Source organism: Mercenaria mercenaria, chromosome 6 (assembly GCF_021730395.1).
Source record: "Mercenaria mercenaria strain notata chromosome 6, MADL_Memer_1, whole genome shotgun sequence".
Classification (NCBI taxonomy): Eukaryota; Metazoa; Mollusca; class Bivalvia; order Venerida; family Veneridae; genus Mercenaria; species Mercenaria mercenaria.
Window position 1 is genome coordinate 71590334 of NC_069366.1, and position 18098 is coordinate 71608431.

Genomic DNA, 18098 nt, shown 5'->3' on the forward strand with positions numbered 1-18098 from the left:
AAAAATCATCATACAATTTTAACCATTTAAATAAGCTTATATTCTGCATTTCAGAAACATCTGTATGTACTATAAAGTGATTATTTAGTTATACCTTTTTCTCAATTCCCGTTTTCAAGATTGGTACAGTCCTTGTGATAACATGGTTAGCTGTGATTTTGAATTCTTTTATCAAACCAACCGTCATCATATGTTGGGTTTGGGCTTTATCTGCTGACATGCGTATCTAAAATGCGAGTGAATGTGTTACAATAACTTTCCTCATTCCAATGGCACTAATAAATTAATCATGTCAAAATTGTATAAAAGCTGCGCATTGAACCTTTCAATAAATATATTAATAAAAAAATAAACGTCAATATACTTACAACATTATTATTTCCACGCTGATGCACTTCGCCGATATAAAGCTTGAACAACTTGATATCAAGTGTTTTGAAAAAATTATGTCAAACTATTTCAGCTATATTCAACACTTTAAGGTACTTCCGCAAATTGAAATTAGAAATTCATGTGAAAAATCAGAATTCTCGAAACAGCTTTCGAAATGCAAGGACACAAAAAAATATATGATAAAAGTTGAAAAGATATATCTGTAGGTAAACTTGCGAGCATGAAAGCTACGCTGAACCCTACCTCCACAGTGCTTTGGAAGAAAATGAGTGAACATTTTTGGTGCAAAATTTCGGTATCGTATGCAACCTAAATTGCTATAAAATATTTATTTTCAAATCAAAGAAATGCCAAAATAGTGCACATGAGTGTTACTTTTTCAAGAAAATGTCGTTAAACATTCTAATGCGCAAAACACGTGCACAGTTTTTCTAAAATATTTCGCCGCCATGTTTATTTCAAGGAATTAAATATATGATTGTTCTTTTACCTCAGAATTCCTTACTGAAATATCAAGGCCGTCGCGGGCGGTCCGGCCATGGCCGGACCACTTTTTTGGCCTTGCATGATATCGGCCGTACCTTTTTTTATTCGTATAAAATTTCAGCTATTGCTGAGATTAAAAGTGCCGAAATATTGCCTTGGTAATTATCCGCAACGAGCGGTATCTGTCATGATTGTCCGCGGGGTGTGAAAACTTCGGCACACTTCGTGTCAAAAGTATCGACCCTGCTTGATTGGATTAATAATAATTAAACGCTTATCTGATATATCTTTAATCCGGTATGATGTAAAGGGCGATTTTTTTTTAAATCTATATTAATTGCCTTGTTGGAAAAAAATAGTCGTATGTTTAAAAAAAAAATGGAAACAATTGTGTTCTTCGTGGTATAATAATACAAAACTAACCAAAAGCTAATTTCTTCTAATTACTTTGAATTATGTTAAATAATTGCTTTAAATCAAATAAAATGCCGACGTCATCTCAACTATAAAATAATATAAACTTCGTTTCTATCTACTCTAAATTCTGAAACCGCATGCTTAACTTGTTGCTTAACGTATTGCTGCAAAATGGACATACCTAAAATTCCAAATCAACCGAAGACATTTAAATTTCCGAAACGCATCTTTGGTCAGAAAAAATCTGGTGAACAGAAGTTTTCAGTCTTCGTGGTTCACCAATAGATCGTGGTTGCATTACGATGAAACTAATGACCTCGCTTATTGTCATGTGTGTATGGCTGCTCACATAGACGGCAAGTTGTCAAGTTAGAATCTTGATAAAGCCTTCATTATTAATGCCACCGCCTGATGAGACTCACACAGGGGTCGAAATAGTTGTTTTCTTTTGTACTGGCTGACACTTCGAAGTGAAATACATCAACATTCATTGCGCAAATGTCGGATAGTTATCCTTAAAAACTGTAATAAAATTGACTGAAAATCTTAATGGAAAATGCTTTCAAGATGCAAGGAAAACGTACTTACGGGCTTCCCAAATCTTAAAATTTTCTCGGGGGAGACCCCCCAAACCCCCCTTACGAGAGGGGTTAACCCCCTCTCCTGCTCTCCCCCTCTCCTGCCTTCTGCACTCGCGGAACGCCTTCGACGTCCCATGGCCGGACCACTTTTTCGAAGCCGGCGACGGCCCTGAATATATATGCCTCCTTATTCATGGTTAGAGATATCCATTTAGTATAGTTTAGCACTGCCCGATCTCCTTAATCTGTTACCAATCCTTTACATTTAAAGAATAAACGCAATGTGTAATAATAGTTTTTCGCTTTACACACCACCTTTGGACAAGAAAGGCGTTTCACTTAAAATTTGTAAGCATCCGCTGGCAAAATATTATTGAAAGATCGGAACTTTTTCTAAAATAAAGTTCAATTTCAATCATTTTCAAAAACTGGAAGTATTGCACATTGTGTTGAATACATAAATAAAACAAAAATCCCCAAAATAAACCATTTTAGAACTTTTCCAGGAACTATAAGTTTCAGCCGAACAACGCATTTCAGGATGACACAAAACTGGTTTCTCTTTGTAAACAGTGTCAACGTTCACCTGAGGGACATTGTGAAAAAGTAAAAGTGCTTACTTGTTTCAGTTTTACATCCTGTAGAAAACGATCAACTTTCAACTTTAAATGCATATATGTTCTAAAATTATTCCAATATCAAAAACCGTCCGATCTTTTCCGTGAGAAATAAAACGAAGCAAATTTAACTATTTGTTTACACTTTAACCATGTGAAATTAAAGGCATGTACTATCACGAGACTCCCGTGCATTTTGAACCTCGTGGTGAATAAACTGAATTTACTTTAAAGTATGGTGTCTCAGTTGAGCCAGTTATTTGTTAATTTCAGAGAACAAACATTAAAGAGTGTGTGTGTGTGTGTGTGTGTGTGTGTGTGTTCGGGTTTAACGTCTTTTTCAACAATTTTTCAGTCATATAAACGACGGTGTCTACTTGTAGCAGTGAGCACAATGCCCAACTTTATAGGGCGGCCTCACTGGAATATCACGCCGTAGATACGTGGCATGATACCCCACCTAGTCACATTATACTGACACCAGACTGACCAGTCCTAGCACTATCCTCTTAATGCTGAGCGCCAAGCGAAGAAGCTACTAGTACCATTTTTTACGTCTTTGGTATGACGCGGCCGGGGATCAAATCCACGACCTCCCGCTCTCGAAGCGGAGGCTAGATACCACTAGGCTACCGAGGTGGTTCATACATTAAAGAAGTGCTTATGAGATTATGCATGTGTGCGCATATTTCAAAGTCTACTTTATATTAACGACTATAGAAAACAAGTGTGCACTCGGCAAATAGCAAGTCTATTATTTTCAGGTGTATACTGAACACTGATCCTTATGTTTGTACTCGTTATCCTTGGTTTCGTAGACACTGAGTCTTAGTACTGGACCGCTGCTTCCGCTGTCAACACCGCAGTAATATAAAGTCAGTGTCCATTTCTATACCGGAATTTCAATACACATTTGTTATCAGTTTATATCTATGGAAGTGTGAAAAAAATATTTTCGTTTAACGAAGAACAGTAACTTTTGAGATATTTCTGATTTTAATCATCAGGTTTTCGCCTGAAAAAATCAACTGATTGCATTTTGTTTGTTTTGTAGTTATCTACAATTGTATACTAATTGTATTACCTCCTAACATATTTGGCTGTACAATTTTGTCTGCGATTTATTCTCACTGCGTTTTTAAAAACATGCTGCATAAATTCTCATAGTGTATAAAAAGTCGATAGATCAAAACTGGTTAGTTTACGACGCATGAAACATCTAGTGAGGAATCTCTATACACATCGAACTTGTCCCGGAACAGTATGCGGAAATACTGTGGCCCAATGTTTCAAGATTGTCTAAAAAGTTTGCATATATCGTGATAAAGCAAATATTTCGATTGTTTTTATAATTAATAAATATAAAATCACGTATGTGTTACGTTAAGTAATTTCGGTAGTTACCGCAGGAAGTTTCGAAAATTCCATTTGCTCCAAATTTTCCTTGAGATAAGCAGCGTGTAAGTACATAAATTCCACTGTAATAAATTAAACCTTTTTTATACTTGCACAATCCTTTAAAGCAATTTTTGATCATTGCCAAATCTTGGTCGCATTAAGTAGGAGACTTTTCTTACAATTTTAGGCAGTTTGGTACACCATACATAGAAAAATCATTGTCCGCACATTGCACTACTTTTATGTATGTTGAAAATAGCAATATGTACAAATGTATTTTCGTTTTTATACATGAAGTGGTCAGATTTGAAAACAGATTTTGTAATAAGTTTAGTTCTATTCAGTAAGACAATTCTCCTATGCACTAATTGAAACTTTGAACTAACTTTTGCCATTCATGAATTTTTAATAAAGTATTTTGAAAGGATTTATAAATCTAACCAAAAATTTGGAAAAATACAGGTAAAATATCTGCTTTGTTTATTTCCAAATTTTAGTTATCACTTTTTATACAGCTACTTTTAGTTCAGGTCTTGCAAACTGAGCTGTTTTTGTGCTACGCAACAGCTGCATTTGAAAGCTTTGGTTCACTATATTTTCACACCTCAAATGAAGGTCACTCTAAATTCAAGATGGCGGAAGTACCTTAAAGCAATACTCTACGTGACGACAATCAATGTGCAGATCAAAGCTTGACTAACCTGTAGTGCATTTTCAGGTATTTTGAAACAAGATCATGTAGTTAAGGGTCATAATGCCACTGAATAAAATGTGACTGCTACATTTGTTGTTATTGTTAACATAAAATATATTATTTTCTTCTTTATTTCAATGTTTGAGCATTGTTTCTCATTTGCCATAGGTTTATTAACAACTCTTTGATTATCATAATAGAAAGTACTATGAAATGCTCTGTTATGATTATCTCCCTAACATCATAATTTCATGTAATATTGTAAACTGAGTTTCTCTAACTAGTATCTGTCTGGATAGCAGCATTATCTGTTTTTCTTGCATAAAAACTACTTTTTTTCACTGGATCCGCCCATGTATAAACGGGAGAAAAATCGTGTGCAAACAAGGCAATTCACGTGCTGTTAATACATGATTTTTATTTTTGAAATGCTTTGCCAGGGGCGTATGTATGTATTTCTGCGCAGACTGATATTTGGCATCTGCATCTTGTTTCTTCCATAATAACCTCTTCTTGTAGCATTATAGATACAATGCAATCCATAGTATGTTTAGCTGTATCAGTTTCCAACCCCAAATGTACTGCTCCCATCAATGTACGCCCTAGCTTCTCTTAGAGTTTACTCCCTTTACAAAGCGTCTGTTCAGTTATTGTAAATAACTGTGAATAAATAAGTAAATAACTTGTGCTATTGCCCGTTTTTAGGTATTATATTAATGATTTTTGTTAGTATCAGTCGGTTTGTTTTTACCCGATTGTTCGCAGAATTCATATAATAAACCTCGAAAGCTAGTCACTGGCTTCGTACTCATCCGTACTCTGTTTGTTCGTACTCAAAATAAGTCGTATGTAAAGTTGTTACTCTTAAAACTGTTTATCAATTTTTTAAGTTATATGCAAAATTATGTGCAATGTAACGTTTGTAATAACTAAAAATAAAAAAAAGATGCTCAAAAACCTTCAAATCACGCTTTTAGTAGTGTTGTTGTTATGTGTGCCCCGGTTATGGATATTTAAAACATGTTTACCGTTTCCAAGAACAACAAGAATGGTAAATAAAAATTTACCGGAATCGTCAAGTCATCACATATGAAAACAATGCATTTAGTCGTCGTGCAATGTTTTTTTTTATGCAAGAATAGCGACAATACACGTTTGTTTTGTGTATTAACGCCTGCAGAAGCCCGCGGGATTGTTTGTGACCGAGACCGAAGGACGTTAATACACAAAAAACGTGTATTATCCCTACATTAACATACAATTAAGAGCCTCATGGAACTTTAAGAAGTCTTTTAATTGCATAAGGCATCTGAATACAGCAACAAACTAGTGCTACAATTTTATTCACATAAGATTTTTGCAAGATTCTTGTAAGTAACCAAAGACATTGTACAGAAGGTAGTAAACCATTTCTGCGCTTTTGAAATAATGCAGAAAATTAAAATTCTTTTTGTATTTGTACTAATATATAACTTTTACTTTCCCCTACTTTATCATGTAACAGTGTAATATATTCATTCTTTGCAAATCTTGGTGGAAATGAACAGGGTGAAAAGTTCACCCAAACTGTTGGCAAATAGCTTTTACGGAACATTATGCTTAATTCTAGCCGCTACCGGTTGAATATTAATGAATTTATTTGGAAGATAGTGCAAGATACGAAAAAACAACTATGCATTGTCTTTTATCCGAATATTACTAAGTTTTGATGGCGGAGAGTGCAAGATTCAGTGATACCATTCGGTAGCATCGTTCGTTCTCAAAGATATTATCTGTAACTCTTGAAAAACTCTTGTAACAAAACTAAGACAATTGCAAATATTGGCATATTCTATAAACTGCCGATTAGCTTTATTTTCTTTTGTTGTTGCTTTTGTTGTTATTGTTGTTGTTGAGCACCCTTCTAACAAATAACACGAAACAAAAAAATTTACAATAGAAACAGAAAATAATGGTGAAAATATTTGTAGAAAGTTTTTCTTGTGTCTAGGAAAAGAAGAGTACACTTGAAACAAATAAATTTAATTTTGTTTTATTTCTTTTTTACGAAATTTGTTCAAATATCTTTGAAAAGCAGAATACTTAGCAGTTAGTATAAATGTTTGAAGAAAAACATTAGATAACACATTATGCATATAGCAAAATTCTACTCTGCATATTTATATTGCATGTTTTAGAATGAACATTAAACTTACCTCAGACCTTTATGTCGCCTTGAAATATTGAGTTTCTGCTTTTATGTTATAGAACAGTTTTTATACTCGTACCTGTTCGGCAACTTCCGGAAATTCCCTCAATGATAAATATCCGATGTGGAGAAATCGAGCAGCTTCTTTTTGTGAATAAAGTAACTGCTCCAACACACTGATATCAATTTCTGCTTTATCCTGGAACAAAAAAGATAAATTCTACAAAATATTTGGACGCATCATTCATAAGTATTAACCTTTCTATTCTTCGAACATGATTTGAGATTGAATTTATTGCTGTAAAATTATGACGTTCCATTGTATATCAAACATGTCTTAAAGGTTCGTTTATACCGAAAGAGCATCAAGTAATGCATGTAAAAGCATTGAATACATTACGTATTTTGTTGAATTATCAAATGTACATTTTTCTTCATTGTATGGGATCAACAAAATACATTTCATTAGGACCTAAACGGTACACAGTAAAATATGTTTCGAGTACTACAATGACATCATCATACTTTTCGTTAATGTGGAATGCATTTTTTTGTTTGTGTTGAATGTGTATGTATTTGTTTGTATTTGTTTGCAAATTATTCTGTAAAGCACTTTTGAACGTGTACATGTGCATGAAAAGAGTGCTATACAAGAAATATCTTTAAAAATGATGGTCGGCGAATTGTAATAAGGAAAGAAGTTTATGAATTTTTTATCTAACATTCATCTTTCATCTAACATTTTTCAAATTGCAAAACTAAACACCGCACTTTAACAATTTAAATGGTTCTCTTTTAATTTTTCGCAAAGGTTTCGTAGGGTTGCACTTTTGTTTCGTTTATCCTTAGACGAATAATAACAGCAGTAGTTTGATGAAGATTCATGAAGCGGTTCATGAGAAGAGGGCATTAAACGTGTTTATATGTTTTTATTGGCCCCTTTCCCCATTTGTAACAAAATAGCAGGAGACCTTACGATATTGTTACACATCGAGTTTGATAAAAATCCATTACATTTTAGTGGTTAATGCGAAGAAAGGCATATCTACTTTTAGCTATAGTGGTCCCTAATAGGGCCCAAGTTCCTATATAAATAAATTTGGAAGAGGACCTTATAATGATGCTCCAGACCAAGTATGACAAAGATCCACCAAGCTGTTCATGAGACGCTGTATAAAGGCATTTCTAGTTTTAGCTCTAGCAGTCCCTAAAAGGGGTTAAATGTCCCAGCTGAACAAAGTTGGCTACGGGCCTAATAAAGATTCTACAAATCAAGTTTGATTAGAATACATGAGAAAAAATCAATTAAAGGATTTTTTTTTATTTATTATTTTTATTTATTTCTAAAATAGGCCAACTGATCCCGCTTTAACAAATGCATATTCGCTATTCATGAATCTTTGGACAATGACGTCACACCTATAAAAAAGTGAAGGTCAAGCAAAACATACAATTGTAATTATTTCAATATTTCTGTTTCATAAGCAAAGTTTGACCGTAGTCATATCACATAGATAAACTGTATACCTTCATTTCAGAGTAATGAGATTCAGTCATTATATAGCATATATATAATAAAACAGATTTCAACTGAGTTCAATATTTGCATAACATACTAAAGAAAATTATTCATATACAATGTATAATAAATCAGTTATATATTTTATAACAAATATATCAAAGCAAACAAGTACCCATTTTAATATGCAATCTGAATAAGTCACAAAAGCAAGAAACCTTTTCATATACAGACGACAATTGTAACAAGGAAAATCTTTTAAAAAGCACTTCTCTACATAAAAGACTCTTATTACACCCTTATTCATGTGATACGCAGACCGTATTCAGCTCTTTCTTTAATTTGATATATGTTGGTATTTGAACAGGTTTTTATCATATTTATTAAACTTACTTATCATTTTGAGATATATCAATATTCTTGCTAAATATACTGAGCCAAAGTTAGCTTTAAAACTGTGAACAGCGTCGTTTAGGATAAACGCTTTGTCTACATTTCACTCAGCGTAGCACAATCAACAGAGTGAAAGAAATTGACACTCTCGTCCAATCAGGCAGAGTGTTGCATAAATCTTCCATTTTGATAAATTATCTATAATGCGTTATCAAGTAGTTTGATTTGCAAACTGAAGTCACGTGGCATAGGTAAGGAAAACGAATTTAGACGGCGTCGCCGAAAAAATGTGGTATAATAATAATAATAATAATAATAATAGAATCGTCATTTTTTGAACACACATTCAAAATTGTGAACGTTAATATAGTAACAGAAATATATGCTGGTGTGATGACTAATAAACTGTTACACTCCGTGAGTGCTCTTATGCTGTGTCATTCTAACGTTATCTGCTACTGCCATTATTCAGTGATCGATATATCGCATAAAGTATACAATAAAACATAAAAAAGCAAACATGTACTTAATCCTGTGAAAGGAACTTCTATTAGTTTGAATATCAGTTTTAGTTAATTTTGAATGTATTAAATGTCTTCAATTGAAATATGTCCTGTATAATGGCTATCCATAAAGCATATTAATCCGATATATTCACTTCTAAGATCCCAGTAGTATTAAACATATTGGATCAGAATTGTCTTTATGTAATTTTGGAGATGCGGAAGAATAAGTTAGCTATAGTCCTGTTAGAGGCAAATGTTCTGTTCTGTTTTTATTCAGTTACATCTGTTATACAGTTGTTTTTGACGATCAATAGATCCTGTTTGGTGGATTAAAATATTTAAACCGAATAGTGTTAAATAAATAGACATGGAGGTCTTTGATCAGAGAAATCATGTATCTTAAGCAGAAGTGAAATGGATCTTCAATTTGCCACACTGTTAGAAGGCTCTTTAAGAGTTTTATTTCTTTTGAGAACAAAACATTGAGTTCTGAGTCGTTTTTTTGCAAACTTCGTGACTCTTGAGTACCGTGATAATAATATAAAGGATTATACAATTTATAGATCTTTTAGAAGCATAGAACGCAACTAAGCGAAATAATAGTAAACTCGGTTTGATTGAGTCTGTTCAGAAGAGATAATGAATTGTGCAACACCCCTCACTCCACAAAGCTGCGTTTAAAGCGTGATTCTATTTTAGTACATTTTAATTATAATTGAATTTAATCAATATCCCAATGGGCAGAAATTAAGATAACACTGATAAGACCAAGTACGGAATTAAGATTGTTCTTGAATGTTACATGGCTTTCTACAGATAGTTGTTCTTGAATGTTTCATGGCTTTCTACAGGTAGTTGTTCTTGAATGTTACATGGCTTTCTACAGGTAGTTGTTCTTGAATGTTTCATGGCTTTCTACAGGTAGTTGTTCTTGAATGTTACTAGTTGTTCTTGAATGTTACTAGTTGTTCTTGAATGTTATATGGCTTTCTACAGGTAGTTGTTCTTGAATGTTACATGGCTTTCTACAGGTAGTTGTTCTTGAATGTTACATGGCTTTCTACAGATAGTTGTTCTTGAATGTTACATGGCTTTCTACAGATAGTTGTTCTTGATTCTACAGGTAGTTGTTCTTGAATGTTACATGGCTTTCTACAGATAGTTGTTCTTGAATGTTACATGGCTTTCTACAGGTAGTTGTTCTTGAATGTTACATGGCTTTCTACAGGTAGTTGTTCTTGAATGTTTCATGGCTTTCTACAGGTAGTTGGGCACATTCCATTCATGGTTTCAGAAGAACTGGGTGTTGCATTGTTCTAATGTTGAGACCATTTTTAAACTTTATTGATTGATTGGTAACTTCAACTCTTAGAGACATTGATCACAAATTGAGCTTAAAGATGAAATTTGTAAGTTTTTTTCATGTTCGGAAGAAAACTTTATAACCATTCTAGGTATCGACTTCAAACTTGGGGTGTAGGTATGTGGTGATGAGACGATGTGCAGAGTGGACAGTGTTGCAGCAAGGTCAAATCTCCCCACCATAGTTCATTCCAGAACATATACATCCCCCGGACCACAAAAAACATCTTTATTTTCATTTACACCACATCCCCATCTACATTGTACCATCAGCCCCTGCCCAACCAACCGCACGCCCCACCAATTATTTTCTCTCTCTCTTTTTCCCCCTTTTTCATTAAGCTTCTTGCCCTCTAGTATTATGTCACATCCAAACCCCAAACACTCCCGCACCCTACATTTTTTATTTCGTTTCTAACTCTTAAGTAAACTGTCTCCTGTCACCAGCACCGCACACACACATCCCTCACATGCCCCGCCAAAAAAAACTTTAGATATGTGTCTTCTTTAAATTTTGCTTCCCTCCTTCTCTAAAAAACCTTTCGGGCGTATACTGCCCCGCTAGGCGAAGCTTCTGTTATCGATGATATGATCTATACCCTCTAGCGTTTTTTACTTATAAAATCAGTGATAAGCAAAAAGTACATTCTTTAAATTTAAATGTGTATACATGTATACTAAATTGAAACCGTTAACTTCAATTACGTTACACACTTGATACATGCGACTGACTTTGCAAAAATACCATACTTTCAGTTTAGAGACAGATGCCAAGATGTGTGAAAATGTTTCCACTTTCTTCTTAACTGATTTGTTTCAGATGATACAATTTCGAGGGTTTTGATAACATTTAAAAGTTTCGTTTTCGCCTCTTGATTCCCACAATCCGCACGTTTTATTACTTAGGAATAATCTTTTCTTTTTATATCGAATAACTTGAACCTTAGAATGGAAACATAATAAATCTTTATGTAAAATATGTGTTTAATCGTAGAAAATATCAAAACTTACGTGATGTTTTTTTGCTTTTTTTTTTTACATGTTTTGCTCGGGAGAGGCCATATTAGACAGATCAAAACACACGATTACCCGTGTTGTTAACATACAGTGTAAATAGAACATTTAATCATTAATGTGCTATTCGTTCGTTCTAATTTCAGGTACAAAGGTAATATATTTCAACCCGTTTTGCGACAACCACCAAATATTCAGTAACGAAGCGTGATTATTCATGCAAAAATATGTTAAGATATATTTATAAACATTATCATGAATTATTGAATACATAAATACAAAATTCAGCAACTCGGAATGTGTACATACCAATAAACGCAAGGATAAATGTATAGATTGAAGATATTTAACGCCCTTTAAAATTCATTCAACTAAGAGTCGTTCCTCTTATAAGATTAAGCACCAGTTCGCTTAAATTTTGTTTTATTGTATATTTCCGTATCGCTACTAACCGACATTTACGAATTATTTACAGGAGAAAGTTACTTTAAAATGACACATTTATGACAAGTACCCTGTTCAGACTAGAGTTTAAATGTGGTTTAAAATGGATTTATTATTTAATCCAGTTTGCGTCCACACACACACACACTGTGAATTAGAACGTGTATTATTTAAAGGCCAAGTGGATTAAAAACGAAAACAAAATAATGTAACAAACAACCTCGACTGGTAGTTTTAATGTTTTAAAATTAACCTACATTTATTTCACTAGTGTGAACATACATGTGGAATATTACTCGCTATTCTCAAGACAAATTTTTCTTCGACTTTTCAACACAATCAAAAGAAAATGTGTAGAGAATGATGAATACATTTTTTTTAATGTTGACACGTTATAACGTTTACGCAACGTCCTCCTATTTAGAATTATGATTTGGAAGAATTAAAAGTGTACAAATGACATTGTGCTTGGTTATGCGTTTCAAACACTTTGTCCTCACTCTTTTCTGCCAACTATTGAGTAAGAACTCTCTAGACGTGGACAGGAAGTTTAGTTGTGTCAGAATTGCCTCAATTTCAGCTAAAGGTATGCTTTCAGTGAGGATAAATTTATCTACACAAAATCTTATATAAAATTAATATCCAAAAATGAGATGTAACAAAAAAAGCGTGTTGGCGGGGCGAAAATACGACAACACGAAAACTCGACAAAAACCTAATTTGTCGAGTTTTCGTGTTTTCGTTATGCGTGTCGGCGGGGCGAAAACACGACACATTTTTACGCGGACACTCGACGTTTATAAGGCGCCGACACGACAAATTTATCTGTCGAGTTTTCATGTTGGCGGGTATAAATATGTCATGTTGGCGCCCTTTCTTTGTCGTGCTGTCGTGTTTTCGAAACACGAAAACTCGACAAATTAGGTATTTGTCCCCACAACACGCCAACACGAAATGGTAGAATTCAGCCACCATAACTTTCAGTAAATAAGGTAACACAAATGGCCGATGTCATCAGATTTAAAAGAATCATACTTAAAATTATATTTTAAGCAAATAACAATATCAGCTATTTCTTTTCAACAAGTAGTAATACAAGAGTGACGAATTTAAGAGTGAAATGAAAGACATAAGAAACACACCATTTCTTCTATTCGTTCCGACTCAAAAATAGTGTAATTTTTAGTTATTCATAAAAGAAATATAATATAACTTCCAACCTGTTTTGCGACAGCCATCTTAATCCTCCGTCGAATATTTCAGCAAACTGATCAACGTCCTCCAGCCAACCAAAAAAAGTTTAGAAAGTGAAAATAGATTTTATGTAAAAAAAAACTATGGGATTCCAGGAAAACAGTTCCATTCTACTGATTATCCGACTATGCATTGAAATATAGATTGGGAATATATAAATAAAATAAGATTAACATGGCTGTTTGATCATAAGATCAGATCTTAGTATGTATTTAGTCACACTGAATATATTTACGTGAGCAAGCAGGTGACTCGTTAAAATTTCTATATTTAAGCTGGATTTAGTCAGGTATGAAAATAGTGAAAGAAGGATAAATCTATGTTTAAATATTATATCATGGATTATAAGAGGGAAAGAATCAAGTCATTTGACATTTTGTGTGTTTCTAAAGCTATCAAGACAAGACAATATGAAGTTTCATATAACTGAATAATCTGAATAGTTCGATGTGCAAACTATAGTAAGTTTATTATTTTCATTATGATTTTAGACTAGTACATGGACGTCATTAGTCGCTGATCTACGATCTTGACCTCTAGACGAGCTTATTTTGAACGGGCAGTTAAAGTTTCGGACTGACTCATAGTTTATATGCAAAATATACGGTATCTTTGAATTAGCAGTTAGTGTTTGGAAATGGAAAATATATGTATAGCTTAGTAAAGACAATGTACAGGTTTCGGATCGATCTATACAAAAAAACAACAAAGATTAGAATTTCGTTTTGATAAATTCTGTTTTCAACAATATCTTTGTAGTACTTTTATTAAATGTATTTTCATTTTTTTGTTTTCAGTCTATTAAAGCTTAAGAGGTTTCTTTTAAGTAAATAGCTATTCATGGGAATTAATTTCCATTTTATATTACGATCGATATTTCTCAGGTCTACAGTTTTTTTTTTCTTTTGCTGTGTCTGTCTCTGAACAATTTTGAATTTTCATTGTCATTTGCACAGTGTTTTAGGCAGGTTATAACGAGCTTAGAATTTGTTCTAAAAAATATCTTCAGTACGGTATTTTTTTTCGACGGTGCAGTTTCTTTTCACCCATTTCGCTACTCAAGATATCGGTTTGTTTTAAGCAACCATTTAGCAGAAAGACAAACCAAATAATGCAAGAAAAAACCCCAGATAAAACAAGGAGGGACGTCTTTTTTGCTATGTGATTATACTTGCATTCGCATTATCTGAGATATCAGGCGCTTCCGTTAAATGACGCAATTATAAAGGTTATATTTTCTCATCAACGAAAAATTACTTTTATTATCAAACACCCCCGTAATCAGATCAGGAATATAGACACGACTCAACACACAATGACTACATTGTATACCTCTTTTGGCTGAGTCACATATATAATTGTTGTTATACAATGAGACATCATTTAGTTTACTGCATAATATGAAATTGCAATGCAGGATGACAAATTCATGTCTTTACTTTGTGATGCTCCTACGCAGTCAACATTCATAGATTACGTAAGACGTACGCCAGTACTTTTGGCATTTAACCCTTAACCTGCTATATTTCTATAATGGACTGGTCCATCTTTCAATTTGGACAGTAACACTTATTACTCAAAGGGGTTTTCACTGAAAATTTACTGACTGAATAGCGAACAGTGCAGACCATGATCAGACTGGTCGCAAAGGCAGAATCATCTGCCGCCAACATGTATTATGTAACACTTGGCAATATTGGCATGTAACATTCAATATTTGTTATTTATCATTCCATTGAAATAAAACATTTTGTAATTTTCATTCTGGTATAAAGCGTTTGGAAATCACCATATTGCACCGGCCTTCCATAAAAATTATTTTAAAAACCATAGTATGGCCGATCCTGTACACGAGCTGTATACTAAAAGTAAAAGTAATACCGAATGCAAACAGGTCGATCTCAATCAAGTACATGTGTTTATAAAATGAGATAAGTAAAGTTTTGACCTTTGAAAAATTAAAATGCCATACTTCACCAAGTTAACTTTCTATCCCCTTATTTCTTAGCCAACTTTTATAATATTAATATTAAGAGAAAATTTGTATACACATAAAATTTTATTCAAATTTGATTAAAGATCGGAGTAGAAGGACTAGATTTATCTGCTCTTGAAGTATGATAATTCTTTATTACATGTGTTTCTCATAATTATTTTCAGACAGACAGAATTCCCTAAACCATAGGCCAGCTTGTACTTTGGGTCAGATAGGACAGGTTGATCGGCAGGTATGTGTCCTTGATTCTGCATTAATGTTCTATGTAATTATGCGTTAACTCTGAGGACTCAATTTCTCACCAGTGTTGATTTTTAAAAAACGGATGAAGTATTCCAAGAAATATTTTATATGATGGTTGTAGGATTGAAATTGTTAATAAATCATACTTGCGGAGGATCTTCGAGTACAGCCCAAAATACTCAAACCGGTCAAGCACAAAAAAACATTTTCAAATTATATAAATATTTATACAAAAGATAATAGGTAAGGGTACATTTCTCGGAAGCATAGAACACCAAAAACACAGCCCCAGAGTCACGCATTTGCACAGTAGGCCCACAACAATAATATGCTGTAAAGGAAAAATATTTCAGACGGGTTGATTCAAACATCCAACAAGTACATATTAATTTATGAAGTTTACTTATATACACATGTATCACCAAAACATAAAATAGAATGTTGAATTATTTCATAAGCTCATGTCACCTATTTTAAACTACTGCAGAACAGTCTGGGGTTTTGTAAATGAATTATATGTCGAAAGGTTACACATGCAATTTTGCAAGAAACTTTTAGGTGTTAAAAAGACTACATTTATGGCGAATGGGGCCGAGCATCTTACAGAACAATTCACATGCATTATATACCAGTAGTAAAATATTGGTTACAAATATTACAACTTGGTCATAACTAATATGTTTTTATTCTATATCTATTTTATCTATCCAATCGCGAACGTTCATTTGCAACACGTGACCGTACAATATATTACGGTATTTGGACGCACGTGCGTACAAAAATCCTGTATTTTCTGTATTTGGACGCACGTGCGTACAAAAAATCCTGTATTTTCTGTATTTGGACAGTTCAACAGTCTCATGTTAAACAAACGATAAAGCCCAAAACGCGTGAAAATGTTCCAAATGTAAATCGAATGAAATAGGCGCTCTATGTACAGAGTTTGATTATGCGTCTTGAAAGCAGGAAGGCAGAAATACAATTTTCAGTAAATTATCTTTAATTTAAACTAAGATAAAGTAGATAAAGAGTAAAAAAGTTATTTAATATTGAACTGTACAATACGATATATATTTGGAGTCGTACCCAGCTGGAAAACCATATTGGACTCGCCTAGCGGCTCGTCCAATATGGTTTTCTCAGCTAGGTACTCGTCCAAATATATCTCCGTATTGTATAGAACAATGTTAAATAACTTAATAATATCACATACACATTGTTAAGATACGATTTTGAAAATCATGGTAGACGTAACTGGTCCTCTTTACTTAATATCAAGGCGTGGGAAATGTTGTTCTTATATATGGTTAATCAAGGACTAACTGATCTATTTGTACAAAATTGGATTTCAAAAATAAATATTTCTTCTAGAGTTTTATTGTTTTTAAGAGAATTTCGATTTTTATATTTCAGCCGTATCTTAAATATTTTAATGTTAATAAATTTTGCCAAGCTGTTACACGCTTAAGGGTATCTTACAAGTAGAAGCTGGATGATGGGTAAGACCAGTTAGTACACTATTAGATGAAAGGAAATGTACTATCTGTCGAAAATTAGAAGTGAATACCATTTTATAACTGAATATTATATGTATAATGATTAAAAAAAACAATATAGACCAAGAAATACTGGATTAGACCAATTTAAGGACCCTTTGAATTCCGAAAATAAGAAAATAAGAGTTTAGGAATATTTATATTCAATGGTTTTAATTGTGTAATGCTAAATATTATTATGCTTTATGTTATAGTTGTAGTGAACTGTGTATGTTCTTTCAGGTCTAGCGTTTCGTTTTGACAATGTTATCAAACTGGTTGTTCTATACATGAAATATGGGGTCTTAAAAACCAGTTTCTGAAAGATGTTCAGGTATTTGCTTGTACAACGTTTATGAAAGTGGGTAAAAGTCCTTGTTATGATACAATATTAGGCGATTTGGGGAGATGCCCTTCGTATATATATGCTACTAAGCGCACTGTCAAACACTCGATACGTTTGTTAAACTTATTAAAAGGCCGATACATCAGAATATGATATGATATGCTTATGAATTATGACAATATTGGTTACAGTAATTGGGTTATTGATATACGAACTCATTTGTATGAAAATGGTTATGGGTAATCCTAATTCGTTCATACTGCAATAAGTACTACGACAAAAACAGCGGTATGTCCAGGCATGGAAAGATAGGTGTGAATACAATACAAAACTGACCTATTATACAAGGAACAAAAACAGGATATGAAGATTGAAAAATATGTAAATGAGGTTGATTTTGATTAATTTAGAAAAATGTCTTGCAGCACTAAGAAGTTCTAGTCATTCTCTCCAGATTGAAATGGGTAGACACTTTTGTATTGCAAGTGAGTTTCGAAATTGTCCTTACTGAGAATGTCATATTGAAGATGAATATCACATTGTCCTCTTGTGTCCGTTATGTAAAGACATTCGCTCCACTTATATTCAAAAACACTATATTGAAAATACATCTGTAAACAAATTTTGCGGTTAAATGTCATTAGATAATGAATATGTTGTACGCATTGTGGTCAAGTATATATACTATGCGTTAGAACAAAGGGAACAGTTT

The 18098-nt window shown here is 33.2% G+C and overlaps 1 protein-coding gene across 1 annotated transcript in view; it reads right to left on the reverse strand.

Annotated features, from left to right (window-relative positions):
* The window catches only part of LOC123548642 (uncharacterized), a 34145-nt gene extending 20728 nt beyond the window's left edge, over positions 1-13417 (reverse strand). The window contains exons 1-3 of the mRNA XM_045336091.2: positions 13233-13417; positions 6854-6973; positions 95-226 (exon numbers count right to left, since the gene is read on the reverse strand). Of these exons, the coding sequence (XP_045192026.2) occupies positions 95-226; positions 6854-6973; positions 13233-13250 (270 nt within the window). The 5' untranslated portion in view covers positions 13251-13417. The remainder of the gene's footprint in view (positions 1-94; positions 227-6853; positions 6974-13232) is intronic.
* Between the last annotated feature and the right edge of the window lie 4681 nt (positions 13418-18098).